General features: G+C 36.3%; 1 protein-coding gene across 5 annotated transcripts in view; it reads right to left on the minus strand.

The window, feature by feature from the left end:
• Window positions 1–19,622, minus strand: part of LOC26528308 (dipeptidyl peptidase 4) — a 32,209-nt gene that overhangs the window by 8,434 nt on the left and 4,153 nt on the right. For 2 of the 5 annotated variants that reach the window (XM_044009292.1, XM_044009290.1), the window contains exons 2-7: window positions 8,370–8,530; window positions 7,407–7,483; window positions 5,610–5,910; window positions 2,806–3,079; window positions 2,481–2,748; window positions 10–304 (exon numbers count right to left, since the gene is read on the minus strand). In XM_044009292.1, the coding sequence (XP_043865227.1) occupies window positions 10–304; window positions 2,481–2,748; window positions 2,806–3,079; window positions 5,610–5,815 (1,043 nt within the window). In that variant the 5' untranslated portion in view covers window positions 5,816–5,910; window positions 7,407–7,483; window positions 8,370–8,530. The remainder of the gene's footprint in view (window positions 1–9; window positions 305–2,480; window positions 2,749–2,805; window positions 3,080–5,609; window positions 5,911–7,406; window positions 7,484–8,369; window positions 8,531–19,622) is intronic. The other 3 variants (XM_044009291.1, XM_044009293.1, XM_015166053.3) reach the window with 3 other exon arrangements.

Consider the following 19,622-nt stretch of genomic DNA (forward strand, 5'->3'; position numbering starts at 1 on the left):
TTTACTTACTGTTTAAGGAGGGAAGGCGGCGGCATTAACTTCACTTTATTTATGGACGTAAAATTCGTTATGTCGACTATCCACAACTGAACTTCTGGATTGGCAGTGCCTGGTGTTGGGTACCGTACATTTTTGGTTTCAGGAAATGAGCTTCCTGATGACATACCACTACCAGCAATTATGGCGCCAGATGATAACCATGGATATGTCATCATCCCGACATGACTATCGTTAAATGAGGCGAAAATAAAGTGACTTCCATCAGTGGATGACCATATAGCTTCCGGTATATCAAAAATTTCCTCTAAAATAAAATTATTTTTGTATACATATTTTTTTTTAATTATATATATTTTTTAGCTATTAAAATTAAAATATATGATAAAAATTATAAAATTTCATAAAATTGGAAGTAAAAATAGGTGACGATTCGAAAAGTGTCATTCTTGCGTTTTGATTCTGACATCAAATTTTTAACGGATTGCACACGAGTCCCATAACATCATGCAATGTAATGTCACTAAGTTTTTTTTTTTTTAATTTTAAAATAAAAATTAAGTCATAGGTTTCATTTCTGTGTAATAATTATTTTTTATTTTTATCCTTTAAATTAATTTAAAAAATTAAAAATTGCAAATAAAAGTTTATCCTGTGTGTAGAGAGGTATGAATTGAACCCTTATTTGTAGTCCTGAATATAAAATTTATTCCGTTCCTTAATACATTAAAAAACACATAAGAGTACTCTAGTCGAGTCTGCTCGCAGTAATCAGCGACTGCGATTGGACTGCAGTGTGGCCAATATTATGAGAAATTATTTGTAGTGAGACTATCTTCATAAAACTTTCAGAACGTGATCGTGATGGTTAAATGCGTGTACATTCCAAAGCACAAGCCTCTAGTACTATGGGATAAGGTTTCGAAAAAATATTATACACTCATACACGACTATACATCTCATCGTTCATATGGACGGACGGATAGGTGGACATGGCGATATCGATTCAGCTCGTCGCCGTGATCAAAAATATATACTGCGCATCATCAGGTCATCTCTCATAAAAAAAGCGAAAGAGCGATAGAAAACCCGTTATGTTTTATTGTCTATTATTCTTTATTTTCGCAAGGAATGCGTGCACTTATTTTGTGACATCAGATTAGCGCCCACAAATGCAATTGTAGTTATCTTCCTTATTTTAACAATTACACTAACCAAATTTCTTGTGAAGCTCAAAGTACTAAATATATTTATAGTATGGGTAAAGAAACAGTTTTATTTTTGGTTGAAAAATCAAAGATTGAGGCATACTTTGAATCTGGACTATGCTACCATAAAACTAACGAAAAGACAGAAAAACAAGTAAGAAAGATCTAGTCGAGACTGCTCGACTACGAGATCCCCTGAACCCTTGGAGCAATAGATATTTCAATAATTTTTCGCGTCTTTCAGCTTACACAAGAAACACGCACACACACACACACACACACCCGCACGTACGCACACACAGGCATACATACACACACACGCATACAGACACAAACGCATACACCCACTCACATACACACACACATACACAAACACATAAATACACATACACAACCACATACACTTTTAGATTATGATTATAACGTGAATATGCATGCATTTGTATAATGATTTTGTTAAAATGTATGTAACAAACAGAAGGACGCGTGGCAAACCCCATAAAGTATATATATTATTGATCAGGGCAACGAGCTGAGTTGATTTAGCCGTGACCGTGTTGGACACGTCTTGAAAACTTGAAACTTCCTAGGTCCGCGTATACCACGCGGATATCGAGTTTTGCTTCAAAAATCGATAGCTTGCCCCGTTATTTTGTTATCGATTAAAAACGTTATCGAAAACCCGTAATAAATTTATATCTGCTACATCTTTAAGGCTAGAGTCCCCAAATTTTAAATGTAGATTCGTATGTACTTTATAGAATTTCGATTTTTGTCAAAATTTATTCCTACCCCTATATACACCCCCTCACCCGCACATTTGCTTTGGCAAATGCATGCATATCCATGTTATAATCATAATCTGAAAGTTTCATGAAGATAGCCCACCCACAACAAAAGTTATTTAACAATTAATTTCCCATACCAAGTCACCACTGCAGCCAATGCGTGTTTATGCGTGCGTGCGTGTGCAACTGCGAATAATTCTTGAAATATCGGTTGCTCGAAGGGTTCAGGGGATCTCGTAGTCGGGCAGTCTCGACTAGAGCTTTCTTACTTGTTTTTACTTCACATACGTACGAATCTCACATTCGAAACTAGAAAATTTCCCATATACACTATATGGGATCTGTCACGCCTCCCTCTACCTGTTACATATATTATATACAGGGTATAGAAAATCAGATATATTACATTTAATATTGATTTTATACAAATCAATGAATACCGGTCAAAAAACAAAACATGTTACAAACAATTTACATATAAAATCACCTTGGTAAAGCCAATCTGGAACTCCGTTATAAATATTGTTTTCTTGACCTGTCATTGTTATTCTTATATCTTCTTCCATGGATGGAGATTGTCTTACAAATATATCATTGTCAGCAACAATGATGATTGAAGTTGTGTTTCCCAGCCAGGCAGCATATTGAAGTCGGGTTCTTTGCACCTTCGATGAGTCTTTTAACTTCACAGGCATATGGTGGTCATTATCTACATCATAGATTGTGTAAAACGCAGTAAAGGATTTCTGAAATATCTGTGAAATATATTTATAATTTATAATGCTTACCATTATATACTTTAATCAACTTGCCTTCTTTACATTGTGCCTGAATAGTACATATTTCAGATCGTGTGAACATTCATATCCCCTTACATTTAGCTGACGTATGGTATGATTTGTTACTAAAATATTTATTGAGTTTACTGAAGTATCCAATAGGGAAAGCCCTCCATCGTCTGATTGAAAGACATATTTCTTCGTTGTCACCCATGATGGCTGTAATCGGGTCGGCGTCAATTCACCTTGCAAATACTCATCGAGAATCATTCTTCGACCCGACCAATATAGTAGTTCATCCACATATCTATAAAAAATATTTATTAAATAAATATAAAATATAGTATAAGCAGTATATATTTATATATATAAGTTAAGTTAAATAAATATAAAATATAGTATAAGCAGTATATATTTACATATATATATAGGTTAAGACTATCGACAATCTAAGGAGACTGGAGAGTCCAGTCACACATTCAAGGGGAGAAGATGACCAGTAGAACAGATTTAGTTCAGTTCATAGTCGGACTAGAGAGAGTTTAAATCTATTGTTACTAAATTATATAAAATATATTATTTCATTGAACACAAAGTTGTTATATATTCACAAAAACCCAACACAGCGTCCCCAATCACTAGTACTCTAGTGTGGGAGCGCTTAACTGGCGCCCGAGCAGGGACCCACATTCTTCACGGAAATAAAGGGAAATGGTGACGTGTCAATAATTCTATAAAAATAACTTATTAAAAAAAAAGCAAGTACAAATAAGTTGTTCCAATCCAATTGGGCATTTATTGGCAAAATTACGAAGTACTTCTGTGATTTGCAAAGTAATGGGGTGATAGTCCTTGCCATAACATAATTTCTAGCAAGTGTTGGTGCACTAGACAATTCTATAACATAAAAGAAATCCTGGCTAAATGGTGGTATTGGCAATACCTAGGTTCAAATCCGAGGCGACTCTTAAAACGAAAATACAAGAAATTTGCAGGCATAATGGTGGTAGGAGATTGATTCTCGTATCGAGGTTCAAATCCTGCCGTAAGACAAATGTCATAAAAAATAAACGTCGTAAATTAAAAGGAACCTAGTGGTCAAAGCTAAGTTTAAAGCACTAACTATGTAACAAAATTAAAAGGAGGTTGTCTGGAAATCTCTAATCAACAAGCAAAGCATAAATATGCAAAAATAAAAACATGAATTACAGGAGACCTTCTATTCGATCGTGGAATAACCCTTACCCTAGTAGGTCTTAGAACCAAAGAGGAATATTTTGGATTTCCCTTTCGGAAAAGAATAAGTCTGGCAACAATATATAAAAGAAACAAGTAAGAAGGATCCAGTCGTAACAGCTCGACTAGGAGATACTCTGAACCCTCCAAGCTGATATTCTAATCATTCTGGACTTCTTTTATGCCCACATACATACACATGCACTTATAAGCACGCGCTCTGCTAGCTGCGCAGTAAGCAGCGACTGTGCTTGGGCTGCGCTGCAATGTGGGCAATATTATACAAATTTATTTGTTGAATAATTTCTTTTGTAGATATACAATCGTAATGAATCTTTCAGCGTAATCATATAGTAAAAATGTGTGTACATTACAAAGCACATCATTGAACACAAAGTTATATATTCACAAGAGCCCAACACAGCGTCCCCAATCACTAGTACTCTAGTGTGGGAGCGCTTACCTTATATATATCACTATATCACTAGAGAAATCAGCTATATATAGTGATTGTTAGATTTAGATTTAGCATCCAGATCTAATTTAAGAAGTCTGTTATCGATTTATTTAATTTTACTTAAGTACTCAGTTATGAGCGTGGAATTGAAAAACAGCTAACCGCGACTAAGCTTGGGCTGCAATGTGGACAATATTATGAGAACATATCCATAAATGGATAAATTCGCTTTTAGTGGGACAATCTTCATCAAACATCCAGAGCGTGATTTTAACCAAAGCGACAGCACAAGTCTCTAGTACTTGGAAAATCTTGTTTTGGAAATAATTGCGAATGGGCGTGATATCTAAATTTTATATGTATACTTATATGCATTTTCTACAATTTCGGTTTTTGTCAATATCTACCCCCACTCCTAATTCACCCCCTCACCCTCACATTTGTAAAAGGCGTATTACAAATACTACTACTATTCTTTAGCAAATACATGCATATCTATGTTATATTCATATTCTGAAAGTTTCATAGGGAAGAAAGTTTCATCCATCCAGAAGAAACAATTAAGTTTAAACAATTAAGTTTAAACAATTAAGTTTCCATAGTAAGCCACCACTGCAGCCAGTGCATGTTTATGCGTGCGTGCGTATGACTGTGTGTGTGCGCGTCTGTGGGCATATGCGAATTGAAATATTGAAATATGTGTTGCTCGAAGGGTTCAGGGGATCTCGTAGTCGGGCAGTCTCGACTACAGCTTTCTTACTTGTTTTGATCTTAAGTTATCAACGCAATACATTCCAAATTAATACTCTCTAGCTTTAGGATTTCTAAAAGACCAGACAATTCATTTTCCGATGTGCCTAAGCTAACCTTAACCCTATCAGAGTATATATTCCAAATTTCAAGTATCTAGCGTCAATGTGGTATAAACGCTGTAAACGCAAATTGCAATTTTTCACCTCTGGGAAGAAAGTTTAATCAAATGAACAGATGTACTTTAGGTCTGTTTGCATTAGCTTAACCCTACCCGATAGATACAAGTTTGTCAATTACGGATGCTGATGCCACAACTTTTTTTTACTCTATCGTATTAGAGTACTATTTTGCAAGTTATTATTTGTAAGGTGCTCAAATAAAATATACTTACCCCAGTAAATATATAGCAGTTATTATTCCAGCTATTACGAAACTAATAACCAATAAAGAGAAGATTATACTACGCCAGTTGTGTCCTTCATCCAAGTCCAAGTCCTGATCTTTTTGCTTTGGATCTTGAACTTGCAATGTCTCATCCGGGGGAAGTCTCCACGATCCGCCTCCACCACCGCGATCAGAAGCAACATTGGCATGCATTTTTTAAAATCCAAGCAGGATGATTTAAAAAAAAATGGTTGGAGAATTTAACTTATGGCAATATGAGGTGTCACAGTACTCTCAGATGTAAAGAGCTAAAAAAGAAAGAATTGAGTTAGTTTTTTTTATATGTAAGATAGTCAATATTTGAAATCGATATGAATAGAATATTTGCGATCCTAATCGTAATCCTAATTAATTCACTAAATTTACAAAAAACACGAATGCCTCGGCTTATTATACCCTGAACCCATTGAAAATGGGAAATCAGGGTATAATGGTTTTGTTAAAAGTATGTAACAGGCAGAAGGAGGCGTGGCAGACCCCACAAAGTATATATATTCTTGATCAGGGCGACGAGCTGAGTCGATTTGGCCTAGAGACTTGAATTTTTTTAAATGTCCGTATATCTGGCGCCGATATTGAGTTTTTCTCAAAAAATCGATTACTGTTCCCGTTATTTTGTATCGATTAAAAACATTTTCGAAAATAATAATAATCCTATATCTTTAAAGCTAGAGTCGCCCAATTTTGTACGTTAATTGATATGTATTTTATACAATTTCGTTTTTTGTCAAAATTTACACATAATTGTAAAAGGCGTATATCAAATACTAGAGATTTGTGCTTTGACAGATACACGCATTTTAACGTTATGATCACGATCTACAAGTTTGATGGAGATAGTCTATCGACAAGAAAAGTTATTAGTTAATTATTATTCTCTGAAATGCGGTATAAGATCAGAAAATTGACTTATTTTTAGATATAACAGGACTATTTCTTGGCCGATTTCTTTATGACCTACTTCGTTGAAAGCGTCTTTGAGTGCTCCATCTATTGACGTACTCAGATTAACAATGGGCCAACAACTTTTTGAAATATTTACATTATTATCGGAAAATGCATTTTCCAATATGCCAGAAATCATATTAGCTGAAGAGCTAGAATGCTGAAATTTGAAATGTAGATCCGCGTCGACCACCCAAGATTGGGGCGTGGCAAATCGGATAAAGCCGTATCTCCTAGAGTTTTAAAGCCAGAACGTTAAAATTGTTAGCTAATGTTACACCCAGCAGGGGCGTGGCAAATCGGACCTGAAAATACAGTGATTTTCAAATTCTGCTATATTTTGGGCACTATTGATTGATGACCTGAAATATGATATATATACTCAGGCTGAGCCCCCAAGACAAAAGAGCTAAGGCGGATATATGTCCGCCCATATGGGGCGTGGCAAACCGTAAAAGTTTATATCTCAGAAACTATAAAGTGCTGATGGGATGTGAATGAGTATTCCGCAGTCGGTACCGCCCGTAAATTTTAACACTTTAAATCGGATATATACACGAGTATGTGTTCTAAATTTCAAGTCTCCAGCTTCATACGTTCGTACGGACAGACGGACGGACGGACGAACAGCAAGACCGACATTGCATAAAACCATTCATTCACTTTGGTGAATGAGTATAAAAACATAAAAAGCTTAGTTAAAATAAATATCAAATATCAGTAAAAATTCACAATATTATATGCCTTTACACAAAAACATCTGACAAATGAAAATTTAATTACTTGCATAATTTCTTACCTTAACCAAATCATTATGTCGCTAATTTCTTTGTCATCGCTTTATATTGATAACGGGGAAAGATGACAACCAATTTCCTGAAACAATAAATAAATTTATTTAAACTTGCAAGACATAATTTTAGTATAACGGATTTTAATTTTCTTAAATATTTTCGATCGCCCGGAACCCTAAACTGTAGTTAGTAATAAATGTACAAACTTTAACAATAGTTATTGCTTTTGTGGAATGTCCGTCTTGATGCCAAATATTTCGATAAGCCAAGCCTCTCCAGACGACAAAAGTCATTTATAGAGACGGTTACCAGTAACTAAAGAAATTGATTTTTACGATTTACCGTGCGCCTTTTGGGTATACGCATAAAACTAAATATTTGTATATAGAATCTGTACCCGCGAAAGATATGCTAGATTTTAAATCTCTAGTGATGTTCAACATATCTGCCTTTCACATCCCCTTATGGGAGACTTATATTTTTTTCAAATGGGCTGCCAGAAAACATAAAAATATGACGTTTCACGTAAAATAATTCATGATGTAAAAAAAAAAAACGCCAATATATAATATGGGTAATAGTTTATAGTAATAGTAGTAATATAGTAATAGTAAAAGTTTAATTTTATTTTGATATAAGTTTCCGGCCAATATTCATATTCCACGGATATTTCAAATTTCTGAGATTTTTTCAATTTGCTTGTTCTAGTTAACTTAAACCACACGTTGTGTAAGAGGTGTTGGTGATCGGATGGCGTTGGAACTTCATAATGTAATGCGTTGAATCTCTGCCTATTTTATCAGGTCACAACAAGCATCAAGAGATATATTTTAAGAATTGTAAGGCTTTGCGAAAGAGTATCGGAATGAATACAATCAGTCCAACCTAGCTGATAAAGTTTTATACGCATAATAACTCTTATAAAGCTCACTAAATATATTTACAAACTTGTTTTTTATTCGTCTTACCAATATACATTGATGATCTTACTATACTGTATATTTCTGGTGCCATTCACACAAGCCTTATTAAAAATGAACCGCCGTCATGTGTAAGTATATAATTTTGAGTCCTCCGTAAAACTATAAATACGATCACAGAATGGAATGAGAATTGTGAATTTTGCAACCTGAAAATAAATCGCATATACTGTTAAAAACGTGTTTTTATCAAATTCAAAATTTATAAATTAATATTATTTAACAGTCTCCACTATAGCTTTCCTACTTGTTTAAAATTTAATTTTATCAGTACTCGGCAGATGACTTATGTATGTATCTAGAAGCCCTGGTGCATTAAAATCAAATTGAATTTCAACCATTTTCTCTTACTAACAAGTATTTGCTTTTATATATTTTTGTTTAATTTGAATTTAAAAATTTACCATTTAGATTTAGAATCGAAATTCTATAAAGTATATGTATATGAGTCTAAATTTCAAATTTTGCGACTCTAGCTCTAAAGATGTAGCAAATATAATTTAATACTGATTTTGGATATTGGATAACGGGATGAGTAATCGATCTTTTGAAATAAACTCGATATCAGCGCTATATCACTAACCAGAGAACACATAGACCGGACAAGCAGTGTAAAGCGTTTTGCACACTTTTTTTTCGGGAGTTATCTCCCAGACACTTCGTATTTGCTCGTCTCTTCACTTTTAGGTTCGGGCTACGAAAATATACGAAAGCACAATCATTTCGCTTCATGCGTTCGACAAAGATGGTCAAATATTGAACAAAAGGATCTACTATGCTCAATTTTTTCTTGCTCTCTCTCTCACTCTGCTCTCTCAAATATGTTTATGTATGTATGCATGTGAGCACAAGCAGCAGCTCACGAAAATTGAAATTTCGTCGCGTTAGACTCCCGTTTCTTCCCTTCTGTGTGAAGAGTATAGCTAACTTTTCAAATCGTTTGCCATGCTCATGCGAAATGTTTGCGTTTTCGCTATTATTTGTGGGAAGGATATGAAAGCGTTGGTGCGCATAATGAACATTTTTTCGCGACGAGCATGCACACACACACTGTCCCTTGCTACATGTACTATGAGCATTTGTCTCTGGCTGCCTGTAGCAATTTTGAAGCCCAGCATTTGCATTTGGTCGATCTTGTGAAGTGCTCACATACATATGTATGTATGTATATACATTTGATTGTGTGTACGCATGGGAGACGCTGCTCACAATTTTGGGATATAACTTGTAGAAGCGCTTGTATGTCTGTGTGCCTTTACATGTGCGTGTGTGTATGTGTTTGTATGTATGCATGGGAGATGAGCATTGGCGTGTGCCTCTCTCAACTTAAGCTAGGTACATTCGATGCAAACAATTTGCGGCAAGTTGAAAATAATTTGCAGCAAAGGTTTGCACAAATGTTCACACCAATGCAAATATTGCATGCAAATTACTTGCTGCAATCAATTTTTGTTTTGCACGCAAACTTTTGTATGGCTATTTCGTGCAATATATTGCATTAATGTCTACACTTTTTTTCATTATTTGTTTTTGTTTGCATTGCTTGCAAGTGACACTCATTTGCAAGTTGAATTGAAAAATTCAAGGAATAAAGACGTGTTTATATTATGTCGACACAACAATCGAGAGTTGCTGCTGTTGCTATATTAGCAATTTTGATAAAACGAAAAAAAATGAGATCAAAGTCTGCCAAAAAAAAAAAGTGTTGGGTGAAAGAGTGGATTTCTAAACGAGATGGAAAGGAGTGCATCAGAACCTTTAAAAAGAGCTACAATATGGTGATGAAAAAAACTATTACAATTTTCGCATGTCAGTCAGTGATTTCAATTTTTTATTAGAAAAAGTACATTTTTTTTAGCAATTTCGCGATAAGCATTTTGCTTTTTATACTTATTTTTAAAGTCTGCTGACGAAACATCCCATAAAACTAAAAAATTCTCAATCGTTTTCTCGCGATCCCACATTTTGCTTTGCTTGCTGCAATATTGCGGCTGAAAGCAAACAGCACATGCAAACAAGCAAACAACTGACGCAACCAAGTTAACGGCAAAATTCTGTGTGCAGACGACAAGAAAAAAAAGTTGCAGCAAACAGTTATTGCAAATATTTTGTTTGCAGCAAAATGTTTGCACTCGTGTTCGAACGTGCATATTTGATATGCAGCAATCAACTTGCTGCAAATTGTTTGCATCGTGTGTACCTAGCTTTAGAGTGGTGTGAACGATTTTTGGTTTTAATTGAAGAATCGCGTTTTAGTTAAATAGATTATTTTATTTCAATGATCGTAGGTTTGCCTATGAGAATGATTTTTTTTATACCCTGAATCCATTTTCAATGGGAAATCAGGTTATAATGGTTTTGTTAAATGTATGTAACAGGCAGAAGGAGGCGTGTAAAGAGTATATATATTCTTGATCAGGGCGACGAGATGAGTCGATTTAGCCCTGTCCGTCTGTCCGTCCGTCCGTCTGTCCGTCCGTCCGTCCGTCTGTCCGTATGTTTGAACGCGTCGATCTCAGAAGATATTAGAGCTAGAGACCTTAAATTTTTCCTGGGTCCGTGTATAGCACGCGCATATCGAGTTTTGCTTTAAATATCGATAAATTGCCCCGTTATTCTGTTATCGATTAAAAACAGTATCAAAAACCAGTAATAAATTTATATCTGCTACATCTTTAACGCTAGACTCTCACCCCCTCGCCCTCACATTTGTAAAAGGCGTATTTCAAATACTAGGGACTTCTTTGGGAAATACATGCATATCTATGTTATATTCATAATCTGAAAATTTCTTGAGGATAGTCCATCCACAAGAAAAGTTATTAAACAATTAAGTTCCCATAGTTCCCATAGTGAGCAGCCAATGCGTATTTATGCGTGCGTACGTATGTCTATGTTTGTGCGTGTATGTGCGCATATGCGAATAATTATTGAAATATCAGTTGCTCGAAGGGTTCAGGGGATCTCGTAGTCGCGCAGTCTCGACTAGAGCTTTCTTACTTGTTTTTATACCCTGAACCCATTTTCAATGGGAAATCAGAGTATAATGGTTTTGTTGAAATGTATGTAACAGGCAGAAGGAGGCGTGGCAGACCCCACAAAGTATATATATACTTGATCAGGGCGACGAGCTGAGTTGATTTGGCTCTGTCCGTCCGTCTGTCCGTCTGTCCGTATGTATGAACGCGTCGATTTCAGAAGATATAAGAGCTAGAGACTTCAAATTTTTTTTTTAAATGTCCGTAATTACAGCGCGGATATCAAGTTTATCATTAAAAATCGATAACTCATCCCGATCTTTTTTAATCGATAAAAAACCTTATCGAAAACCAGTTATAAAATTATATCTCCTACACCTTGCTAGAGTCTCCAAATTTTTTATGTATGCTTATATGCAATTTATGCAATTTCGGTTTTGGTTAAAATTTACCGATTATCCCAGTGGGCAAATTGGAAAGGTATCCCTTGCACCTGCGCATATACAGGTGAAATTTACCTTTTTAATAAGAAGCATATGTATGTACATACATACATACATATACTGGCCAAATGGACCCATTTTAAAGGGTGCATCTGTTAGATGTCATAAAAATCATGCAATTAAAAAATACCTATAAAAGTAATAGGAAGTGCACTTGTCACTTTAGTTAGTCAGCTACTTAAGTATAAGCGCACCTCTTCCGGTCAAACCCAAAATCGTTCACACAATTTTAAGTTGTCGTAGGCACACGTCAATGCTCATGTCGTATGCATACACATATAAACATACACACATGCACATACATATAAAGGCACTCAAATGCTTATACAATGATTACCCCATCATTTGTGAACATCGCGGCCCCTGCGTACACACAATCAAACATATGTATGCAAGTGTGAGCACTTGACAAGATCGACTAAATGCAAATGCTGGGATTTCAAATTGCTACAGCCAGCAAGGGCTTTGCACACAGGCATACAAATGCTCATAGTACATGTAGCATACTGTAAGTGTGTGTGTGCATGTTCGTCGCGAAAACATTTTCATTATGCGCACCCCACAAATAATAACGAAAACGCATGGCAAACGGCTTGAAGAGTTCGGAATACCTTTCACTCAGAAGGGACATGGGTTCTTGCTGCGAAGAAATTTCAATTTTCGTGAGCTGCTGCTTGTGCTCACATGTATACATACATATACACATTTAAGAGAGCAGAGAGCATCGAGAGAAAGAGAGAGCAAGGGAAACATTGAGCATAGAGGGATCTTTTGTTCAACATTTGACCATCTCGGTCGAGCGCATGAAGCGAAATGATTGTGCTTTCGTATATTTTAGTAACCCAAACCTAAAAGTGAGGAGCCGAGCGAATACGAAGTTGTCTGGGGTGTTAACGCCCGAAAAAAAAGTGTGCAAAACGCTTTACACTACGTGTCCGGTCTATGTGTTCTCTGGTTAGTGATACTATCAATAGTCTCCATCGATGGATTGGCAGCCCTATCGGATTGATCAAAAATACAATTTCCCATTTTCAATGGGTTCAGGGTATAAAAAATAAATTTATCAATCAAAATTTAATTCAACCTGTCTCACCCTTTATAATTCAATATAGTTTTTTCTTGTTCTTTGATTCGTTTATCGAAAACACTTGTTCTTGATCTGCTTGTGTATGTCAGCAATTTAGTTCACCTTATTAAGCCCACATCCTTGCTATTCGTACCAAGTCAAAGTATTGATTAAAAAGGGTATAACAAAAAAAATAAAATTATTGAGTGCTGAGTATGTAACAGCTGAAGGACGTATTTGAGACGACTAAAATATCTATTCTTCATTGCCATTGTCTACTGTCTGCCCTTCTTAGCATACTTCAAAACAATTCTCAAAAACTAACTGGCTCAAAAACAAGTTTAAAACAAGTATGAAAGCTCTTGTCAAGACTGCTCGACTACGAAATCCCTTGAAACCTTCGGGGAACTGATATTTCAATAATTCACCACGGGCTTCAGCTTACACAAAAAACACACACGCTAAAATAGACACGCATGCATTAAACAGTATGGGTTGCAGTGAGTGCTTACGACGGGACATTAATTTGTTAATAAATTTTCTTGTTGCTGTACTATCTTTATAAAACATTGAAATACATGTAACAATGTGAGTGAGTGAGGGTGTTCAGGCAGGAACATAAGGATTGCAAGCATGATCATTTCGTCAAGAATAGTAACAATTATTAAATTTGTATTTGTCCTGAATATTGTTTAGAAATCCACAGATAGCAGTTCTGGACGTTACCCACTTTGGCCCCCCGCAGAATGTTCATGCACATGCATGAACATAGAAATATGATAAGTAGGGGAACGTACGCGCTATGCACTCGACAGCTAGCATAAAATAAATAACATATGTTTCAAGTGTGAACTGTCAAACTGGGGATAAATTATGACCCTGACCCTTAGCGATTAGAATACGTAAGAGGCGAGCGCTGAGCATTACAAACTTAGCGATAGCATAAGAATAGCTAATAAACCAATGCGGAGTCTTACAAACGACGCGATAAGTTAATAATATGTAATAGACCAATGCTGAGCCTTACACACTCAGCAATAGAAGCACTAGATTTAATGGTTGAAATTATACATGAGTCTGGGTATAAAAACCCGGGCCCAGCAGAATAAAGAATTAATTCGAAACTAAACACCAACATAGTAAAGTGTATACGTTCATGGTTTTTCGAGCCGGATGAAGTATTTTGAATACTTCAATTTCATCCACAAGGAAAAATGTTTGTGATTAGTACAAAGTGAAGTGCTAGTATTATAGATTTGTGCATTGGCTTTCCAACCCAAGCTGTGAGTCGAGGCACAGCAAGATCAACCTGGTGATCAAAACAAAAAAAACCTCCAACGGGATAAGCCAATGGATCTACAATAAACAAACAACTGTGTCGTCAACCATCAATATTTAAAGAGAAATATGGTGGCATAATGGCAGAAATCAGAACCAATAAAGAGTTCATGAAAGTCGAAGTTGCCGACCACGCCATAGACACAAAACAACTTTATAGTTGGGAAACGAGACCAGAAACATCAAAGCAAGAGATGTTTTCATTTAGTTGGTCGAGCCCAATAGAGAAGTTGGTAAGCCTTGTGGACGAAAGAGCTCAAAGAGTAAGGCTGCACATTGAAGAGGTGCTGGCCAACATTGAGCTCAGCAACCAGGATGAAATCGTTAGCTACAAAGATACGCTAGATTTCTTCTGGAAGAAAGTCCAGTCAACACTGAAAGATTTGGAGGTAAAATATGAAAGGCCTGCCTTCGAAATAGAGTACATAGACGAACTGGAACTCAAAGTGTACACAGTGTCGAAAAAACTGGAAAGGAAAATAAGTGCACTGCAAATCGTAAAAGAAGACACTCCAAAGCGACCGAAACCGACACTTCCTCACTTTAATGGAAGTCCTAAGGCGTGGCCAACGTTCTTCGAGCAGTTCACCAAAACAATTCACAACAGAAAGGATATCAGCGACAAGACAAAACTGATATACCTCAAAATGTATCTCAAAGGAGAAGGTCAACGAGTTATAAGCCATTTCTCAATTGGAGTGGGTAACTACAATTCAGCGTGGGACTATTTATGCAAACGCTACAAACGTTATTTACCTGTGGACATGGAACTGCTGAAGGATAACGATGAAGGCAGTATCCGCAATTGCGTGAGCACCTCTGATAACAGTGACAACGTCACAGCTGATGAGATGACGGCATATCAGGCTGCTTTTGGATGCAATAGTGTTCAAAAAGTGGGATTACAACCCGCCGGCAAGCCTCCACGTGGGAGGAAATATAAATAAAGCTACTGAACAACGTAATAAGGTTCAAGTGGTAACAACAAAACCAAATATAGGTGAAGACAAGAGATCGATAAAAAAGATCTGGGCCCCACCAACTCCGACAAAGGATCCGGACCACATAGAAGATGCGGACGAGAATGGAATTTCTGCCACAACTTCGACATCAACGTTGAGTATCACTGAAGATACATCAACAGATATCCAATTGGAAGTTCGACCAATGGATGATATTTCCACAGTTGGCAGCACGACGGAAGAGCAAACTTCTGCGGAGACTGCAACAGCGACTGGAAGTGCAGCTGAAGAGAAAAGCGAGAATACCGACTCAAACTCTTCAGTGATGACCACAGCAGCGCCACCAACAATGGAAACTAAAGCTGCAAGTACAATTACATCAGAAAAGGAGTCGATTGGAAGTAGCAGCAACATATTAAAGGAAACAACAATAACCACTACAAGCGAAACAATAGGCACAATAAGGCATCAGCATCAACAGAAGGACATCTATCACTTGGAGGCTTTGGCCTCGGCAACAATGAAGCGATCGACAACTTCCTCAACAGATGCAATCAGCTATATTAATGCAACAAACGATGACACCTACAAGCCACAGAAGTTCTTTAAAGAGGCACGACTTCATTTGGCATGGGAACCGCCACCTGAGCAAAAGACTAAGGTGATAGTGGCATACTCGGTTTATCTGGATGTCACATTCTCTGGGCCCTGCAGAATGTTCAGGCACGAACATAAGGATTACAAGCATGATCATTTCGTCAAGAATACTAACAATGATTAAAATTTGTATTTGTCCTGAATATTGTTTAGAAATCCACAGATAGCAGTTCTGGACGTTACCCACTTTGGCCCCCCGCAGAATGTTCATGCACATGCATGAACATAGAAATATGATAAGTAGGGGAACGTACGCGCTATGCACTCGACAGCTAGCATAAAATAAATAACATATGTTTCAAGTGTGAACTGTCAAACTGGGCATAAATTATGACCCTGACCCTTAGCGATTAGAATACGTAAGAGGCGAGTGCTGAGCATTACAAACTCAGCGATAGCATAAGAATAGCTAATAAACCAATGCGGAGTCTTACAAACTACGCGATAAGTTAATAATATGTAATAGACCAATGCTGAGCCTTACACACTCAGCAATAGAAGCACTAGATTTAATGGTTGAAATTATACATGAGTCTGGGTATAAAAACCCGGGCCCAGCAGAATAAAGATTCAATACGAAACTAAACACCAACATAGTAAAGTGTATTCGTTCAGAGGGGCATAAAACATATTGAAAGAGTGCAAAGTCGCATGGACTCATGATCTCAGATCTCCCTGACTTCAGTAAAATGAGTGAGAATAAATAATACCAAAAGCGGAATACAAAAGTTAACCGAAGCATATAGGCGTCGAGTCACTCGAGTTTTTGCATACATATATTTTCGTAGCAACACCGTCCGGCTCCTTCGTTTGAGGCTCGAGCTGTGAAAAATTCTCACACCAAGCTCACGCGAAGAGCACGCATTTTAATATGAAGTCCAACTGCGCGCTTAGCTTTATACCCTGAACCCATTTTCAATGGGAAATTAGAGTATAATGGTCTTGTTAAGAGTATGTAAGAGTATGTAACGATTTAGCCCTGCCCGACTGTCTGTCCTAAGGCTGCAAATCCATCGATGCAGACTATTGATAGTATCGATGGATTTGGGCTTTCATGATATATCGATGGTTTTTTTCATCCATCGATAATTTACAACTAGGTGGCGCGAAGAGACGCATGTAAGCATTTTCCGGAATATACATATATAACATAACATATATATATAAACATTAAGTTAATAATAATATCAAACTGATGTTTAAAGTGCAAGTTTGTTTTTTATTATATTATGTACATACATTTAAGATGGCGCTTCTGCTTCGCGTTCTACTGTGGCGCACTTTGATAATTCTAAGTCTTCCTTTGCTGCTGCTAGTATTACTAGATTTTTGCCCACCGCTTCTGAGGATGACGCATCCAATTTTATCCATATGTAATACAATATATATTTTATTAGATATACAACCATCACATAAATATCCAGTTACTATTGTATTGCCTTCTTATACAAAATTGCACGAATCATTTTGTGCTGGATGTATGATCGAAATTATTTAAAATTTATTCATTTGTAAAAACTTCAAATCTTCGATGGAACTATCGATAGTATCGATGGCTCATTCCATCGATGGATAAATCTATCGAGGGTAACCTCTATCGATGGTTTTGCAGCCCTAGTCTGTCCGTTCGTATGTGAGAACGCGTCGATCTCAGGTATAAGAGCTAGAGACTTGAAATTTTTTCCTAGGTTTGTGTCACTAACCAGAGAACACATAGACTAGACATCTAGAACAAATTTTTTCAACGACGAAAAAATGCGCTGAGGAGACTATACAACTTCGTATTTACTCGGCTCAGTCTCTTGAGGCTCGAACCAGTGTTGCCAAATCAGTTTTAATTTGCTTTTTTTCCACTTTTTTCTATACTGATCAATTTATCATTATTTGTAGCGATTTATCGTATGTAGAAGTGTTTGTCATTGCAGTTGAATTAAAACTAAATAATGCGTTATGTCAATTTTCTATGAATGCGCCAATCGATAATAGAGTGGAAACTGACTAAACTAAAATATTATTATACATTATTCAATATAACTTATTTGAGCAAGAATATCAAACTTGAAATTCTCTAACAGATCTTATAAAGCAATTAAAAAGAATGTATGCAACTCATGAGATGACATGTAGTACAAAAATTTTCGTGTTAACTAAATATGTTTTAATTAATAGGCTGCAGACAAATTTTCAAATGGTGTAAAATGCTGATTCGTTTTCTTGCATATGTATATATTTTGCGAGTAAACAAAAATAGTATCGTTCCAATACTAGAGTTATTCTATTTAAAGAACATTAAGTATTGAACAGCAATATAAGAATAATCATCCAATTCATTGGGGAAATTCTTGAGACTGTACATAGTTTAGGGTGAGATGTGTGATTATAAGAATTCTGGAGGAAATAAAAAATGTAGGGACTTGGCCATTTTTGCAATGGCATTGCTTTCCTTGCCATGATCGAACGCGCAAGTGGTAACAAGTTTTAGTCAGGTCAATACTGTAAAAACATAACTACTAGTGATGGCACGATTAATCATTTGATACACAATAATCGATTATTTTAAGCAACATGGTGGAAAGCGAAGCGTAATTATGGCACCAACAATTAGGTAAGTTTTCATAACGCGCACACGACAAGAAATGGCGGAGCTTTCAGATATAAATGAAAGTTTAGGAAGCACTAGTGACGGCTCATCTACTAGCGAAGTTGAGTTCGATTTATGGACCCACCACAAGGCACTGGCCCACAAAACCAGTAAGAAAGACGGTAACCATTTTCAAATTCAAGACGAGCTGTCCTGGGAGGAGATGCGTACTGTATACCCTAAGCTATATGTTATAGCTTGTCGGTATTGTTTCTTAATGGGCACTTCGGTACCAGCGGAACGTATTTTTTCCAAGGCGGATGCCACATTAACCGAAAAAAGGAACAGGTTAACAACAGAGCACATTTCACAACTACTATTTCTTAACTCAATTTTAAATAAATAAATTTATATTCTTTACTGCTATTGCTATTGTTGCTTCTAAAAGGAGTTCATAAAAAATAAATTAAGCGCATTCAAAAAAATCATTTGATTAATCGATGTTTTCCATTTTTCTGCGATTAATTGCAATTAATCTTTAAAGCACCTAAAATAAATCATATGATTAAATAATCGAACAATGATTTTTTTTTGCCATCACTAATAACTACCCAATAAAATGAATATTTATGTGCTTACTCAATTTTAAGCGTCAGGTAAAACCTATATAGTGTAAAACTTTACAGATACGGCTTGCCACGGTTGAAGAAATGCAGCCATGACTTCTAGTTACTAAAAATATATTTAAATATCAATCAAATGAAAGCAAAAACCATCAGCTTGTTTGTCCGATTTTTTTCACAAAATTTCAGCTTTTTTTAAAGTATCTTCCCACTAAAAACAGCATTTTTTGCTGAACAAAAGTTGGCAACACTGGCTCGAACAGTGAAATATTGCACGACAAAATCAGAGTGCTGCAAGCGCTCAAACAAAATGGTGCCATTCTTATATGAAGCACGGCTATGCGCTATTTGTCCTACTCTCTCTCTCATTCTATCTCTCTCTATGGTCTCTCAAATAGCAGCAGCGCACAGAAATTGAAAATTGTTCGCGACTATCCCAGCTCTTTCCTTTTGAGTGAAGGGCATACAGAAATCATAAAAGCGTTTGTCACGCTCATGCAAACAAAATGTAAGCGTTTCGATGGTTATTCGTG

Source organism: Drosophila mojavensis, unplaced genomic scaffold (assembly GCF_018153725.1).
Source record: "Drosophila mojavensis isolate 15081-1352.22 unplaced genomic scaffold, ASM1815372v1 contig_49, whole genome shotgun sequence".
Classification (NCBI taxonomy): Eukaryota; Metazoa; Arthropoda; class Insecta; order Diptera; family Drosophilidae; genus Drosophila; species Drosophila mojavensis.